General features: G+C 43.7%; 1 protein-coding gene across 4 annotated transcripts in view; it reads left to right on the forward strand.

Annotated features, from left to right (window-relative positions):
• The window catches only part of BCAT1 (branched chain amino acid transaminase 1), a 111,072-nt gene that overhangs the window by 61,084 nt on the left and 32,172 nt on the right, over positions 1-17,816 (forward strand). For 3 of the 4 annotated variants that reach the window (XM_050969063.1, XM_050969054.1, XM_050969081.1), the window contains 4 exons: positions 8,923-9,123; positions 10,476-10,532; positions 12,331-12,441; positions 14,634-14,753. In XM_050969063.1, the coding sequence (XP_050825020.1) occupies positions 8,923-9,123; positions 10,476-10,532; positions 12,331-12,441; positions 14,634-14,753 (489 nt within the window). The remainder of the gene's footprint in view (positions 1-8,922; positions 9,124-10,475; positions 10,533-12,330; positions 12,442-14,633; positions 14,754-17,816) is intronic. The other variant, XM_050969073.1, reaches the window with a different exon arrangement.

The raw sequence follows: 17,816 nt of genomic DNA on the forward strand, positions 1-17,816 counted from the left end.
TCAAATGGCTCCTGGAAGCAGTGGCATGTCCCTTCTCTGGCTCCTATGTGTGGAGCAGGCACCGACCCTTGGAGCGGGGCCATGCTGTGGCTTCCAGGAGATTCATAAGGTGGCCCCTGGCCCTGGCTGGATTGCCGGAGCAGGGCTGAGCTGTGTGGTGCGGCCTCTGACCTGGCACCCCCACTGGAGCACTAGAGTGGGGCAAGCTCCAGACCCTGCTCCCTATGAGCTTAAAATGGCTCATGGATCGGATCTGGCCTGCAGGCTGTAGTTTGCCCACCCCTGATCTAGCACAATGCATTCCTGATCTATGATTGAGGCTCCTAAGTGCTACTGCAATACAAATAATAAATAGTAATATATTTCTGTCTATAGAACACGCAGTATGGGCTATAAGTACTTCATTGTATTGTACAGTATATATTCAATACAAATAAAGTCTGCATTGCTGCTGGCAGTCTCTTGGAGAAGGAAGAAGGCTGATTTTACCTGTGGATTCTAAAGTGTCAGTATTGTCTCTAGTTTGTAAACATTATAAGAACATAAGAATGTCCATACTGGGTTATACCAAAGGTCCATCTAGCCCAGTATCCAGTCTTCCAACAGTCGCCAATGCCAGGTGCCCCAGAGGTAATGACCAAACAGGTATTAATCAAGTGATCCATCGCTTGTTGCCTATTCCCAGCTTCTGGCAATGCTGTCTGTGCAGTTTGTACTATTTTAAAATAGGCAAGAGGCCTGTGTACATTATGAACAGATTTTGTAGATCTGAAATACTCTTCTCTCTCTGTTTTAGATCATTGTTTTAAAGATTCAATTAATGGCAAAAAGTGTCCCAAACCAACTTTTTAACTCTCAGAACATAAAGGTAGCCTATTTAAAAAAAAATTGCAAAAATATTCTCACTTGAAACCTTTGGCTATGTCTACACTAGATCTTTTTTCCCTAAAATTTCCCATCATGCAGTGCTAGTGATAGCAACAGGGGAGTGGAAGACTAGACAAGGTGCTGGTATTTGAACCACAATGTTTTCTAACCCTCCTCAGAACAGAGCTAGGTGACACTGTAGGACAAATGCTGCAGCTGCTGGGGCACCTTGTCTGAACTACAACTTCCATCATTGATAGCGCTGCAATGATGGGAAGCTTTAAGGAAAAAAAACCCAGCACAGACAGGACCTTTGATTGTCATGGTTCAAGCCCATAAGGATATTCTTACAGTGGAGTTACACATTCATGTGAAATTCATTTGTCATCAATGTATGAATTAACCCTGCCCAGAGGCACAAGATATCTTGCAGACCTTTGTGCTATATAAAGGAACTTTTCCCCTGCTGCTGAATAGAGCCCATAGATGGAGGTGTATATGGTCTCTTCTGAATGTCAGATAATTCAGACTATCAAAAGCCTAAACTGTTCACACACACAAATCAGTAACTGTAAACATTGTTTGCTTATTTTTACAATTTAAAAGGTCATTAATATTGTAAATTAAATAAAGCAAATCTCTGGCATTGCTGTTGCCTGCAGTCATTCAGTGGAATCAGGATGAGCAGCTGTTGCAGCAGCAGTAGGCATCTGGCTTTTTCTCAGCTGTGTCCTTGTACTAGTAGCTCCTACATCAGGGGCGGGCAAACTTTTTGGCCTCAGGGCCACATCGGGTTTCTAAAATTGTATGGAGAGTTGATTAGGGGAGGCTGTGCCTCCCCAAACAGCCAGACATGGCCCGGCCAATGCCCCCTATCCGACCTCCCCTGCTTCCTGCCCCATCCACCACTCCCTGTCCCCTGACTGCCCCTGGACCCCCCGCCCTTGACTGCCCCCCGCCACTCCATCCAACCCTTCCTCTCATTCCCGACTGCCCCCCCCCTCCGAATCTCTGGCCCATCCAACCACCCCTTCTCCCTGACAGCCTCCGGAACCTCTGTCCCTGACTGCCCCCTGCTACCCCATCTAACCACCCCTTTCCTTCCTGACTGCCTACCGGGACCCCTGCTTCCATTTAACCCCCCTATTTCCCACCCTTTGACTGCCCTGACCCCTATTCGCACCCCTGACCACCACCCTGAACTCCCCTGCCCTCTTATCGCACTGCCTGGAGCACTGGTGGCTGGCAGTGCTACAGATGTGCCATCCAGAGTACCAGGACAGACAGCCATGCCACCGTGCAGTACAGAGCACCGGGTCATGTCACAGTTCTGCAGCTGCGCTGCACCAGGAGCTCACAGCCCTGCCACCTGCCAGTGGTGCAGTTAGCTGAAGCTGCAGGGGAGGGAGAACAGCAGGGGAGGGGCCAAGGGCTCAGGGGCCGGGCAGGAGGGTCCGCAGGCTGGAAATTTCAAACTCGTTTGCCTGAAGGTAGGCACCTGAATAAGTGACCTTATTTTCATATGTGCTAAGCACTTCCAGCTCTTGATGAAATCAGCTCTTCTGAAAATCAGGCTACTGCTGCTTTAAGTGGCTAACTTTATGGATATAAATGTCTAACTTTAGACATGTTAGAAATTTTTGACACACAATCCTTTGTGCCTCAGTTTCCATATGTGTGAAATACCTATAGTAACAAGGTGCCTCTCAAGTGGTTGATGCTTTATCAAGAAATTTGTCAATTTAAAAGTGTTGAAGTCCTCAGGTGAATGATGATAAATAAATCCAAAATATTATATTACTATACAATGAGATCTAGCACTGAAGTATTGCAGATTTCTCTGTATTCCAGTTGTGTGTCACAGACCAATGTGCTCCCTCAGTTTGTGTTAGAATCAAACCTTCTTCCAGGCAAACACTTTCTAAAAATGGAACATGGTGTTTATGCTTCAGTGCAGCAATACAGCAGTTGTAAGGCAAAGGACAGCACAGCATTAAAAATTACATTAATCAATCAGTCCAGCGGGCAGATAAGTTTTTTAAAAACAGGCATTTGATACTAATTGTTAATCATATTGTGTAATTAGTTTAATAAAATGTTCCATTACGAAAAGAATTCTTTAAAATATGGCTATATAGAGAGATTTAAATGTAATACAGTCACATGATATTGGGCCAAACTTGGTTTCAGCGAGGATAAATTTGACCCATTGCATTTGCAGAATGTATAATACTTTTTTAAAAAGACATGATACTTGGGGATAATTTGCTATTTTTCAGATCTGCTAGAAGTAGAGTTTATTTCTTTTCAGAGCATATTGCAGGGCATAAGAGTTTTGCCCAAGCATTTGTTTGCATGTGAGTATTTACTGAACAGACTTTCATTATAAGGGGTTGAGGATGCTATGGAATGAGTGGTTTATGTGATTGCCAAGCATTCTAAGGTGTTGGTGCTTCTTAATATACAGGAATTGGCTAGATGCACTTGTAATGGGCAAGGTACACATGGTTAAAATGACCAGAAGTGTCACTGCATTGTTCTTCCCGGTTTCTGGTCAGTTATTTGTTCTGCTAATTCAGGTGTATTATTTTGAAACCCTCATCGTTTTTGCTGTGATAGTTTTTTTTATTACATTTTTAAGAGGCAGGTAATGCTTCAGAGGGCCCTTCCAACACCTGATTGATAAATAAGAGATTAGCTTGCTGTGATTTTTTTGCTATATAAGAAAATGCTGCTTGCTGTTGAAGGGAAGACTTGCTCCCTTAATCCTCAGGTAGAAATTTTTCTCTAAGATCCAGAAAAAATAACTTTTCCTCTTTCTTATATAAAGAAAAATTCACTGCAAGTCTGAGAGTGGAAGGGCAAAAGGATAATGATTCAGGCCCAAATTACAGGTCCAACCTGTGCCCTCCTGAAGAGGAACTCCAGGGTGGGGCATCAAAGAGCCTGTTGATTCTGCTAACTTTGCCTCCTCCTGGACCTGATCCAAAGCTTGCTGAAGTCAAGGGAAAGAGTCACATTGACTTTGTGGGCTTCAAATCAGGCCCTGATCCATCAAAACACTTAAGCACGTGAGTAACCCTAAGAATGTCCCATTCAAGTCAATGAGACTACTTATGTGCTTAAAGTTAGGCTTGTACTTAAATGCTCTGATGAATTGAGAAGTTTCCTTGGAATCTTGTCCACAAGCAGGAGAAGTTTGGGGAGGCATGCGTATGGCTCCCCAGCACCACTCATTGCCAAGATCCACAGGAAAGGGAGCCTCCAATCCTGTTGCGGGCCTACCTCTCTGCACTGCTGCTCTGGCCCCTTCTTCCTCTGAGAGGCCTGGAGACTGAGTTAATGTTAGTTAACCTTGAGGGAGAATGGGGAAGCAAAACCTGTAGACAGACGTTCTTTCTCCCTCCTTTAGTCCTGCCCACCTCTCCAGCCCACCTCCAAGCACAGGTTGATTGCAGAGGAGTTTCCTCAGGATCTGGGAGAAGAGGCGAGCAAGCCCCAGAGCTGCCACTCCCTTCTTCTCCACCCACGGTTCCAACTGGATCCATAGGTTTAAGTGTCTCCTCTGCTCTGACATTTGTTATTTTATTTATTAATATTACCCAGAGTATATTCAGCTCAGATTCCTATCCTGTCAGACAAAATAGAGCAAGCTGTAGCACCAGGTGTTTGTGCTGGTGGACGTTCAGAAATCCTGTCTGCAAGCTAAGCTGTGTAGAGCAGCTGAGGTTTTTGCAGGTTTTTTTCTGGCACGACTTAGGAGACACTTTCCTTTTTCACATAGGAGCACTGCATTTTCTTCTTTCTTCAGTCTCATTGCCTCATGGCTCACTCTCCGTTCTTGAGCCTCAGGCTTTGCTTTAAATCAAAATGGGAATGAATGTAAAGAGATAAAGGAGGCTTTATGACATTTGAAAAGCTATCACTGGTGCATATGCAATTAGTTATCCATTGAACACAAGTGGGCAATAAGTTTCTATCTATTTATTGCGTCACAACTGATAGATCTGTTTTGACTTGCCATATTGTGTTTATGCTTAATATTTGCATTATTCTAGAGCAGGGGTGGGCAAACTTTTTGGCCCGAGGGCCATATCTGGGTGGGAAAATTGCATGCAGGGCCATGAATGTAGGGCTGGGGCAGGTGGTTGGAGTGCGGGGCATGGGAGGGGGTGTGCAGGAAGGGGGTAGGGGTGCGGGGTGTGGCAGGGAGCTCAGGGCTGGGGGTTGAGGTGCAGGAAGAGTGTGGCGGAAGTTCAGGGCAGGGGATTAGGGTGCAGAGTGCAGGAGGGGGCTAAGGGCAGGGAGTTGGAGTGCAGGAGGGATTCAGGGTGCAGGCTCTGGCCCGGCGTCACTTACGTCACTTACCTGGAGTGATTCTGGGGTGGCAGTGGTGTGCAGCGGGGCTAAGGTGGGCTCCCTGCCTGCCCTGGCCCGGAGCTGCTCCCAGAAGCGGCCAGCACCACGTTCCGGTGGCCCCTGGGGGAGAGGAGGGCTCTGGGCACTCCCCTCGCCTGCGGGTACCTTCCCCTAAGCTCCCATTGGCCGCGGTTCCCCTTTCCTGTTCTAGAGGCACCCATTGAGATCAGAACCCTATTATACGAAGCACTCTCCAAACACCTAGTGACAGTCTCTGCCAGAGAGCTTGTGATCTCTTCTAAATACATGGTAGGATGGGAAGGGAAACAGAAGCATAGAAGTGAAGTGGGTTACCCAGCATGCCGATGGCAGAACGAGGAACAGAATCCAAGTGCCCTGGCTTCCAGTCCCCTAAATCATGCTGCCATGGTTGGATCCAGTGGTTAGAGGATGGAACTAAGAGTCAAGACTCTTGAGGCAATATTCTCCCACTGCTGGATTCAAATAAATTCTTTTGAAGTCAGAGGGAGATACTCTGATCTGATGAGGGTAGAATCCAGCATATCTAGTTCCATGCCAATGTTTGTACCGTGTGGCCCTGATCAGGTTTTTTGAATGTTACCACAATACAAGTAATAAAAAATAACTTCCTTTACCTCTTGTGTGACTTTCCCAGCAGTGCTTCCACTTTGTCAGGCAGAAGTGTTGAGAAATGTGTGAGAGCATTAATTAACACAAACCACCATTATAACTGCCACCCATATTGGCAGTCTGAATAGAGGGGCCAAGGATAGACACTAAAGTTTGCTTTTCCCACCCCTAATGCTGGGCTGTCTATTTCAGGGGCAGGGCACATTGACGAGCACGGGGACACTTGCACGTGTTATGCCTCTTCTGTGGGCAAACAGGAGACTTCAGTTTGCAGTGTTGTTGGTGTGGCATCATTCACAGCTGTTCTTGCGTGTGTTTCAATCCAATCAGTGTGGTATCTAGGTATCAACACAGTAGTTTGATGTCAAGCACAGAAAAAACAAAGAGGAAAAAGGAAGAGAAATTAACAGAAGGTGGTGGGGCGAGAGAGATTCTTAAGGAAAGGACAGATGGCAGTAGAGGTCAAACTACATATATTTTAATTTATCCCATGTAAGTTTTCACATCAGAGATTATAAGGCCCACTAAATCTGCCTTTTGTTTGCCTGTTTAATTATTGTTGACACTTTAGCCTGAGCCATTAGCCAATATTTGGGGCCTTGCAGGACTGTTTCTGTTAAGATGAGGAATCAGTGAGGAGTCAGGTATCTTAGTGTTGTTTATATTTTATTTACAAAAATTCTACACAAAGGCCTGTTTCCCTGAACACAGTAGAAACAAATAGCAGCAGGCAGTTACCCTGCTCAGAGTTACCTTGCTCAGTTACCCCTCCAGCATGCTCTGTGCCCAAAGAAGCTCTGTCTTTGCTTCCTTTCAGGACCGCCCACACAATTCCTTCTACAGACCCTCTGCCTCCAGTACTCACAGCCTGCAGCCCAATCTCAGAGCCCTGGCATTTGCAACCAGAGAAACTCCTCAGTCTCACACAGTTTAGTTCTCACCCTAATGCTTTGGATGTATCCTCCATTTTTTGCAGCTGTCTTTACTACATAAATGGGTTTGATTTGCTCCTTCTCTTGAGCCTTAAAGAGAGCACTTGGCACAGTTGTTGGCTTTAAAACGAGACCTGTGATTGATGTTGGATCAAGAACCCTCTCCAGCCCCTTGTTCCCCACCCATCCGAGTAGTAGCCATTAGCACCTTTCAGCATAACATCTTTTAAAATAAGATACATTATTCAAGTACAATCAACTCCCATATGAAAAAAAACTAAGTATTTATCCCCTCCAAAGGCTCTGGCTAAAATTTTTGAAATCTAGGAGCGTAAAATGAAGTGCTCAAATTTAAATTTAACCACCTAAATAAAAGAGGCATAACTTTTAGAAATACTGACCTGCTGTTGATTTTGGTGGCAGCTGTGGGTGCCCAGCACCTTTGAAAATCATTTAGTTTAGGATACCTAAGGCTCTGATTCAGAAAAGCAAAGAGTACTCAAATACATGCTTGGCTGTGAGTACGTGATAAGACCCATTGACATCAACAGTTAGTCAAATTCCTGAGGTTAAGGTTGTGCTTAAGTGTTTTCTAAAAATAAGGAGCTATATACATAGATAGCTAGTTTTAGGCACCCAGGTTTCAAAATGTTGGTTTTTATTTTGATGTACAGCTTTTGGTGATATCTTTTTCATGGTTAGTTGATAATAGGTTTTCAGTAGAATCCTTCCTTGATTTCATGAAATCATTAAGCAGAGCTATTACCTTTAGAGAGTTCACTGTCAGCAGGCTAAAAGTTCCTACAAAGAGAACTGTAATTGTTGTTGTTAGTACAGTCAAACTAATGCACTGTAATACCTAGATAAGTTGTCTTATGGTTTAAAAAACTTCTGGCTCTTCATGTGCTTTGACTCACCGTTCATTTTACATCAAATACATTATGCAAAAAGAAGCATAAAAATAGGCCATTGTTTATAAAGACTTCCTAAAAATCAGATTGTTTAAAGAGAGACTTTTTCAAGAGACTAAGACCAAAAATTCCTCTTCCTTTGGAAAATGTGTGTTCCTAAGTCTGAAAAGCCGAGTCCTCTGCAGAATCCATGATGGCTGGTGCTGAACGATTTCTACCTTAGTGCATCTGTGATTTAATTGCACAGTATTTTTAAGTATCAAATAAAAGAGTGACACTTTACTTGGAGCCGTGAGTAAAGAGCAGTGCATAGTTGTGCCAGGGAGGCAGTATGACTCAGAGTGACAATCCTTTTCTGACAGATTACTTTACCCTCTGAGCCAGCTGAGCTGTGCTGGTCAGCATGTTATGAGACGGTGAGGGGGGAGAATAGAGGCAAGGCTCTGCCCATGTCCCGCTCTGCTCCAGCCACTCCTGCCCATCTGTGTATGCAAGGGGAGTAGCAGCCCCTCAGACCCTGCTCTACTCTCCCCCTCCCTCCACCATGATGCAGGGAGTAAAAATGCACCTTACTTGCCTATGTCAAGTCACAGTCTTCCCTTATATGAAGTATCCTGGAAACATGACCTTGTAGGAAGATTTTTGAATTTCAATTTCTGTCATTAAATAATTACTGTCTGACTCCCTCATCCCCATAATTTCCCACAACTGTTAAAATGTAAATAGATAAAAATAGAAAAAGTGCTTAAAATTAAACATTGATATCTGTCAAAATTGTAAAACAAAAAATTGAATTCTCCCTCACCTATTTATAGTTCTGTGGTCACTGATGCATAAGCACTTTTAATCCAATTTTGAATTATTTTATCTTTAAAAAGAACAGGAGTACTTGTGGCACCTTAGAGACTAACAAATTTGTTTGAGTATAAGCGTTCATGGCCTGCGACCCACTTCATCGGATGCATAGACTGGAACATATAGTGAGGATATATATATATATATATCTTCACTATATGTTCCAGTCTATGCATCCGATGAAGTGAGCTGTAGTACATATGCACATACAGAGAACATGAAAAGGTGGGAGTTGTCCTACCAACTCTAAGAGGCTAATTCTTTTTGTGGATACAGACTAACACAGCTGCTACTCTGAAACCTTTATTTTTAAATACTCATACATCTTTGTTTTATGTTTCTTCCAGGCTGCAGACTTAATTATTAACCCAGCTGCCACTTTCAAGGAAAAACCAGACCCCAGTGGTTTGGTATTTGGAACTGTTTTCACAGACAACATGCTGACAGTCGAATGGTCTTTGACTTCAGGATGGGAGAAACCTTATATTAGACCTCTTGAGAACCTTTCATTACATCCAGCTTCATCATCTTTCCACTATGCTTTGGAAGTGAGTACCAAATGGATTAAGAAATTACCTTTTCTTTACTAGCTTTTGAAAACATCATGTTGTAGTACGTTCTAAGTACTGTTGCTGTCTTAGGGTATGGCTACACTTGCAACTTCAAAGCGCTGCCACAGCAGCGCTCCCGCGGCAGCGCTTTGAAGTGCGAGTGTGGTCGTGGCGCCAGCGCTGGGAGAGAGCTCTCCCAGCGCTGCAGGTACTCCACTTCCCCATGGGGATTAGCTTACAGCGCTGGGAGCCGTGCTCACACTGGCGCTTTACAGTGCTATAACTTGCTGCACTCAGGGGTGTGTTTTTTTACACCTCTGAGCGAGAAAGTTGCAGCGCTGTAAAGCGCCAGTATAGCCAAGGCCTCAGTTAGTTAGCACTGACCTAATGTGCTGAGTTAACACTGGTGTCACTCCAGAGTAACTCCATTGGCTTTAGTGAAGTTGGTTTTGATTTACATTTGATTAACTGAGAGCAAAATCTGTCTCACGTTTTCCAGCTCACCCTGCTTTGTACTCTAGTGTGACACTGAAATGGTCTGTATGAGACTCTAGGAAAGTTGATGGTATTAATTTGGGGGCTGTGCATGCATACTGAAAAACTGATAGAATGTGGTAAAGATCCATAGCTTGAATTGCAGGCCACACTAGGCAGATTCTTGTTTTTAATTCCCACTTGTTGACTAGTTCTCAGACAATCTTATAAAATTAAAAATAAATGTGTTAGAGCAGAGACCAAATAGCAACAAGGAGTTGCCCATAAGGAAATGAAATGTTAACAGCCGGAAGCCAGCGTGGTTAAGTTTTCAAAAATGCTTAGCTGTCTAAAGCTGTCTTTTCTGTGTTATTGGAGCGGCTTGTGCTAAACTCCCATCTGTGTCAGAGCATCAGTAGGGGCACATTGAGCTATCTAGGAAATATAGTGAGAAGATTGGCCTGATTCTCCTTCAACTTCAGCATAAATCAGAAGTGACTCCAATGAATTAATTGGTGTTACACTGGTGTAAAAGAAGAGAAATAGGCTCGTGGCTTTTTCTTTTTTTGCCTGGGAGACTCCTCTGAGCCACAAGGCTCTGGCCTACCCTGTTTTTTCCATTCAGTCAACTAACCTTCAAGGATCTGTGTTGTGATTACAGGTCCCTGTGGCTGAGGGCATCCAAATATGGCTCTTGATCAGCCCAGGGAGCAAGAAACCACGCTGGAGTCCCAAATGTATGTTTCACTCATAGTAGCGTATTTCTTTAATGCTAGGCCTCTGGCCCAGTCTGAAATCATTGCTAATATGAATATGCTCTTATTTTTTTTCCATTTTTTATTCTTTTTACTTTTGTTGCATCACGTTTCCTCTAGCCAAGAGGAGAGACAGAGGAGAATCTGGTCCCAATGGTGTGGCTCAATGAATACACAGTGGGTATATTAAAAATGATGAATTTGGCATTCCCCCCTCCCTTCTCCTTGCCCTCCATGATACACTGTGATATCCTGGATCTGCTAGCCTCTGGATCCAGCTCCTGTGACTTATAGATGCCAGATGATATAGTGTGCACACATTTGCAGCCCTGCAACGGTTTGCAGCAGCAAATTGTATAAAAACCAGCAAACAACTACAGCCATTGCTTTTATTAGAGCTGGGCATTCCCAGAACACACTGCAGGTACTCTCTCTTTACAAGTGAAAAGGTTTTCTGTGCTCTGATAAATGACAAGCATCCATCCATGAAGAAAAAGATTTAAAGGCTTGAGCAATCTTTATGTTGCAATAATGATGTGATTCTTGCTTCTCTGAAACCATTGATCGTATCTTAGACTAACATTCCTTCCTCTTTCTCTCATAAAACATTCTGTAAATGGATATTGGGGAAAACAGCTGTTTTGTAATAACCACAATTGGCACAATAAGAAAATTATGGTATTAGCTGATTGCTAGTCCAGTACAAAATCCTATTAAAGTTCCTATATCATCAACAATGCCATGACTTATTAAAGGTGCATTTTTTTCTCTGGCTACAGTGTCAAATTTTGTTGTGGGATGGCTTCCTTTTAAATTTGTGTAAGAAGTTTTAATGAAATGGAAGCTGGCATGGTCCACAGCACCAAGACCGGTGTTGAGAAGCAAGAAGCCCTGAGTTTTAATCATGGCTCTGCCACTTAATTGATGTATGGCCTAGGGAAAATCACGGAGGCTCTGTTTATACTGCAGCTGGGTTGTCCTGTGACCCAGTTATGACACAATTAAAATTTGTGGTGTGAACAAGACCTCACTGTGTCCTGGAAGCTGCATTAAAGCCTTTGATGGTCCTCTACTGCTAACCCTTATGGAAAAGTGCTGTAGAATGTAATAGTGATGAAACCATTCAGGTTCTATAGAAACTACTCTAAAAACAACTCATAGAACTTAAAAAATTGAATTGTTTTGCTATGTTTTTTTAGAACTGTTCGGTCACATAGATATAGTTTTCTGTTACATTCTATAGGATGGTCCAAAAAACTATGAGCTAGATTCTCCAGTCTGCTCTCATGGTTCAAAGTAGCTGGATTCCGGCCGTAAGAATTTTTGAATTCTTCTTCTGGCATAAAGCTGAGGTAGCTGACTTCTGTGCCACCTGTGTCCTCCACCCATTTCAGCCCATCTCTCCACATAGGGGTGTGTTGGGAGATAGATGGAGCAAGCCTCAGCTGCTCTAACTACTGCCAGGGCCAGTTGATACAGGATCAAAGGATTGTAACAGGCTTCCTTGGTTTTCCTTAAGCATAGGCAGGCATCAGGTGAAGCCCTAAAGAAAATGTATCATACCTTATTAAATTTTATAGGACTTTTCCATAAGTGAAGATGGTATTTGGGATCAGTCCTAGGTATTAGTCAGGGTATGAGGGTATCATAAAGTCTCATCCATACTACACATTTTAACTGTTGGAACCAGCTCAGGATAATGACATTATCACCAAGTCCCCTGGGACAGATGTATTTGTAGTGTAGACAACTATACTAACATGTAGTAACATTGGAGTAATAATACTTATCTACCTCACAGGGGTGCCGCAAAGATTAATTAGTTAGAATTCATGCACTACTTTGAAGATGTAAAGTGTTTATGAAAGTGCTGAGCTCTGTTACTTCCAAAGGGCATGTTTCATTTTTGTATTGGTGGTCATGGGATTACCCAACACAATTTTCATTTGGCTCCTTTCTCCTTTTGGGTTGGCAGCTGTTTGAAGGAATGAAGGCTTATCGAGGAGTGGATGGTAAAATCCGCCTGTTCCGTCCAACGCTCAACATGGACAGGATGGTGCGGTCAGCGGCGCGAGCAACACTGCCAGTATGTAACTGAAACCTATCCTTTCCTTGGGTTAGGAAAGTATTTTTATTTTTAGGGTGTGAGGCTTTGAAGTGCATAGGAAAATACAGTACTTCCATTTAAATCTTGTTAGGAGTCTTGCCATGGTGTAGGGGTCATTGTAGGTAGCTGGTGAAATGAACTCCTCTGCTAGATCAGTGTTTCTCAAACTGGGGGTCCGGATCCAAAAGTGACTCACAAGACTATTGTAGAAGGTTACAGTATTGCAACCCTTACTTCTGCACTGCCTTTGGAACTGGGTGGCTGGCTGGCTGGCAGCAGTGGGCAAGGGTGGTGGGGGGAAGGGTCATCACAGCCTGAAATATTTTCAAAGGGGGGCCTGGCAAAAAATAGTTTTAGAACCTCTGTGCTAGATCACTGGCACTAAGATGGAGGTTCATTTTCTCCATCTCTCCTAGCTCCTCTTCCCCACTGATGAAAATTAAAGTTCAGGGGATTAATCAGTCCTTTAAAAGCTGAAGGCATATAATACACACGTCCTTCTCAACATTTATATACAGACAGTGGGCCAAATTGTACTTTCTCTTACAGTTATGGAAGTCCATGGGCTTGTGCAGGTAGAATTTAACCCATTGTTTCCAGTGGCTAAGTCTTCAAGGTCAGAGTTCTGTTTTTTGGCTCTGCTGCTGACTTGCTTTGTAACCTTAGTCAAGTTCTGTAGCCGCTTGGTACCTCAAGTTTATCACCATGCTGATGAGCTTTAGCAGGGCAGAGCAAGCTTTAGCAGGGCAAGATAGATGCACTCTGGCCTGTGTGTTCCCTGCCATGCTTGTTATGGTAATATTGTATGTAGGAATTCTGTAGTGAAATGTTCCTCATTATCCACAATGCTCTGAAAATTCACAGGCCTTAAATTCCTGTCCAAGCTCTGGGAACAAACTGCTAGGATCATCTAGGTATATCTCACTGCCATTGAGGGGCCTTGGACATTGGTACACCTCGGTGCCTCCTTTTTTCTGCCTATGGCACACAATAGTATTATTTCCTGAGGGCTGCAATATTTTAATCTAATCCAGATTACTGGGCTCAATGCAGAGGGAACTGTGCAGGTTTAGTGGCCTGTGTTATACAGGTCAGACTAGGTGATCTGGTGGTCCCTTCTGGCTTTAAACCCTGTGTGACCTTGAAAAGTTAAGGGGTTGCCCATGCATACATTGAGTTCTTTACAATGTGCTTTGTGCAACAGAATTGGAAGTGAGTAATCCTACTGGTTCTTTATTTGTGTTTATGAAATATATTTCACAATATCATTAAGGATCTTAAGACAGCTCATTTCTTGACACTTAAAATCACATGGCCTTTTCCCTTGTATCTTATTACACACCAAGGGTGATGTTAGAATCATGGACTTTTATAGCCTGCAAACACTTCCTTCATCATGATTAAAAGTTCCCATTACAACAGAAGTGGACAAACTTTTTGGCCTGAGGGCTGCATCGGGTTTCGTAAATTGTATGAAGGGCCGGTTAGGGGAGGGGATCGTGGCCCGGCCCCCAACCTTCTATCTGTCCCCCCCCCCCCCCCGGACTCCTGCCCCATCCAACCCTCCCTTTTCCTTGATGCCCCCCTTCTCCCCCGGAACCCCTGCCCCATCCCTGTCCCCTGACTGCCCCCAGAAACCCTTTTCCTGATTGCCCCATGCCACCCCATCCAACCCCCCCTCCTTCCTGACTGCCCCCTGGGACCGCTGCCCCATTCAACCCCCAGTTCTTCCCACCCCAACCGCCCTGACCACTATCCACACCCCCGCCCCCAACCACCACCTCAAACTCCCCTTCCCTCTATCCAACGTCCCCACTCCATGCCCCCTTACTGCGCTGCCTGGAGTGCTGGTGGCGTTACAGCCGTGCCGTCTGGCTGGAGCCGGGCCACGCCGCCACCACACAGTTCAGAGCACCAGGTCAGGCCCGGCTCTGCAGCTGCGCTGCCCCAGGAGCTCACAGCCCTGCCACCCAGAGCATTGTGCTGGCGGTGGAGCGAGTGATGTGAGACAGCAGAGGAGGGACTGGGGGCTAGCCTCCAGGGCCAGGAGCTTGGGCGCCTGGCAGGACAGTCCCGTGGGCCGGATGTGGCCTGCAGGCCATAGTTTGCCCACCTCTGCATTAGAATGTTTCCATAACTCTTTCTTTCGTTCTTTCTTTGTTTTTTTTCAGTGTTTTGACAAGGAGGAGCTATTAGAGTGCATCCGGAAGCTTGTGGAAGTGGAAAAAGAGTGGGTCCCGTACTCTACGTCTGCAAGCCTGTATATCCGCCCTACTTTAATCGGAACAGAGGTGTGGAAAAAACTTTTTTTTCTTCTGAGTTTTATATACATTTTCATTGATTTATTCTTATCTTAACCTCTTGAAATCCATACTGTGTAATAGGCCATGGCAAGGAGAACTAAAGCATTTAATTCTCTTTCTACAGCCGGAGTGGAAACCATATTTTGACACGTAGGCTAGAGCAGTGATTGTAAGCTCTTCAGGGCAGAGACTGTCCCTTTTGTTTGTACAGTACCCATCACAATGGGGCCCTGATCTCGACTGAGGCCTGTAGACCCTGCTGTAATACAACTCATAATAAACATTCTATCCAGATCTTTTTATTTTGAGGCATTGGGATATATTCACCAGTATTCAGTGGCTGATTTATGTCTCTCTGGCCATGTACAGTTTCTATACATTTGGTTTAACAGGGCAATCAAAGTGGTTTATGGCATCTTTGCATTGCCAGAAGAGTGCACAGTACCCATAATGCACTAGTGAGTGCAGTGCCACGAGTTTTATGAATGACAGGTCTTGCTTGGTTAACTATATTTTACTTTTTTTTCCTGTCTCTGGTATGTAAATGATTGCTTTCAAAAGTAGCATGTTAGAAAATAGATTAACCACATTTGGCTTCAGTGGAATTTTATTGCTTAACTCCCCCGCAATACGAGTCAAATGGCATCTATTCTTTTTTCTTCCTAAATTCGTTTAAAGTGAATTTAGTGGTCATGAAAGGTGCGGGCCTGGCCTGGCCAGAAGTCCTTTATTTATACATAGAACAGTGGTTCTCAAACTTTTGTACTGGTGGCCCCTTTCACATAGCAAGCCTCTGAGCACAACCCTCTTATAAATTAAAAACACTTTTTAATGTATTTAACACCATTATAGATGCTGGAGGCAAAGCGCGGTTTGGGGTGGAGGCTGACAGCTCGTGACAACACGTGTAATAACCTCGCGACCCCCTGAGGGGTCCTGACCCCCAGTTTGAGAACCCCTGACATAGAACATATGTAATATGGACAGCATCAGCACAAGCTTGTACGCCTCACCCACATCCTGGAGTGAAGATCTCTCAGGGTGACGAGACAGTTCAGTCTTCAACACCCATTCAGTCATCAGCCTCTTTTTCTTAGTCTGCCAACAGAAGAACTAATGTAACTTGACTATCTGGATAATCAAGAAAAAACTAACCTCTTTTGCTTTTTAAGAATGATTTGAAAAGTGGCTATCCCCTTGGCAATATCTGTACTATAGTCTCATGCGCGTGTTGTTTGTTGTATGTTTGTAGTTTGTATTATATATATTAAACCAAAGACCTTTTGGCCACCAATTTGGAAGCACTGGTGTGCTTGGATTTTTTTGTTCATTCAATGTGGGACCCTAGGGCCGCTTTGAGTCTGGCACATTTAAAGTGATGCTGCAGTATAATCTCTCTCATGTATTTTCACGTACCTTTTTTGTGTTTGTATACATACTCATCATTCCAAGAATTCCATCCATATACCACCCTTTCCCATCATGCCTCTGCATACTCACTAATCACAGTCTTCCTTCCCTGGCCTGCTTTTCTAGTACAGACTGGCTGGTAGGTTTGTGCTCACTCCTGCTGCTGGAGCATAAATGCATCCAGATTTCGCCAATTCAAAGAGGAATCAGAAGTTCGCTAACAAATTGTGGTCTCTTTTGTGGGTTCCCCACAGGTTGCTGCCAAGTGGTAGGCTGGTCAAAGTGTGATTAAACGATATAATTATAATTGTAGCAGAAACAGTAAAGCAGACTGACTGCCAGTAAAAATAGTGTTATCTTTATAACTTCAAGTGAAAATTATACAACTAGCAGAACATATAAGCCAATTTCAGTGATGGGAAAAATCCTTCAGTGTTTAGTACAAACCATTTTTCCAATGATTGCCTGCCTGCGACTGTTAAATTCTCTTTGCCATTAGCACATCGATTTACCTAGGAAATGCTCCACTCTGTAGAGCTTCATTTTACTACAGCTCATTTACATTGAGCACAGCACCATCTAGTGGATATACTTGTTCAGATCATTAGATTTAAGATTGTGTGAATGATTTTAACTTTTTTTTTTTCTATGTAGTATATTTCAGTTGAGGTTTTGTAGGAAAAGGAGGCTAGCTAGTTGCACAGCAATGTGTGCATTGAAAATTTGAAAAGTAATTGAGAGAAAAGGCTATGGGAGATATACATGCAAATTCAATGACTGAATTTCATGGTCTCCCACTGACAAGGTAATTAAAGACCAAAAGATAATTTAAAGTTCTTCCCCTCAGGATGAGCCCCAAGTGCTACTCTGTCACGGGTGAATTTTTCCTCATTCATGGATGAACTTCACCTCCATTGCAGCTCCCCTGGAGGACTGTGTGTGCATATACACAAATTGCTTGCAGATGTGATAGAAGCAAGTCTACAATGTCAGTAAAACATTTTGGATACAGGGAGTTGATTCTTATGAACACTTTAGTTTCTTGTAAGCTCTCAAGAGGGAAACTTTAAGGCTTACTGGCTAGATTATAGGACTAGGAACCAGGGTGTGATTCCTGTTCCCAGCTCTGCCACTGATTTCCTGTCTGCCCTCGGGCAAGTCATTTCATTTCAATTCTCCATCTGTAAATAGTAAGAGCTGCCTCACAAAGGTGTTGGGGCTTTGTTAACTTAATGTTTGTAAAGCACTTGTAGACCCACAGTGAAATGATCTCCCTGCAGTAACTGCAAAGTATTAATATGAAGTGGGATTTGCTATAGTGATTTTCAGAGGTTCTTCAACGTGGGGCTTCGTTAGACAAGTAAAGTACCCTCATTGTTTCAGGTTAGTCCACACTGATTGGGCCTTTACCCATATCAAGCAGAAAAATTGCTCTGACTTACAAAAGGTAAACAACAGGACTCCTTGTTTTCTAGCACTATCCTCTTAGGGTCTACACCTGCTACCAGATAGTTAACTATCTTTTTTCTTTGGCTAAGGTCTAGTGAGAAATCAAAAAAGACCTCAAGGGACCTGAAGGATATATATCTGAATGTGCCAATGGTTCCAGGGCCTCAGCAGAACCCCAAGATTTAGTTTAGT

This window comes from Gopherus flavomarginatus, chromosome 1 (assembly GCF_025201925.1).
Source record: "Gopherus flavomarginatus isolate rGopFla2 chromosome 1, rGopFla2.mat.asm, whole genome shotgun sequence".
NCBI classification, from domain to species: domain Eukaryota; kingdom Metazoa; phylum Chordata; order Testudines; family Testudinidae; genus Gopherus; species Gopherus flavomarginatus.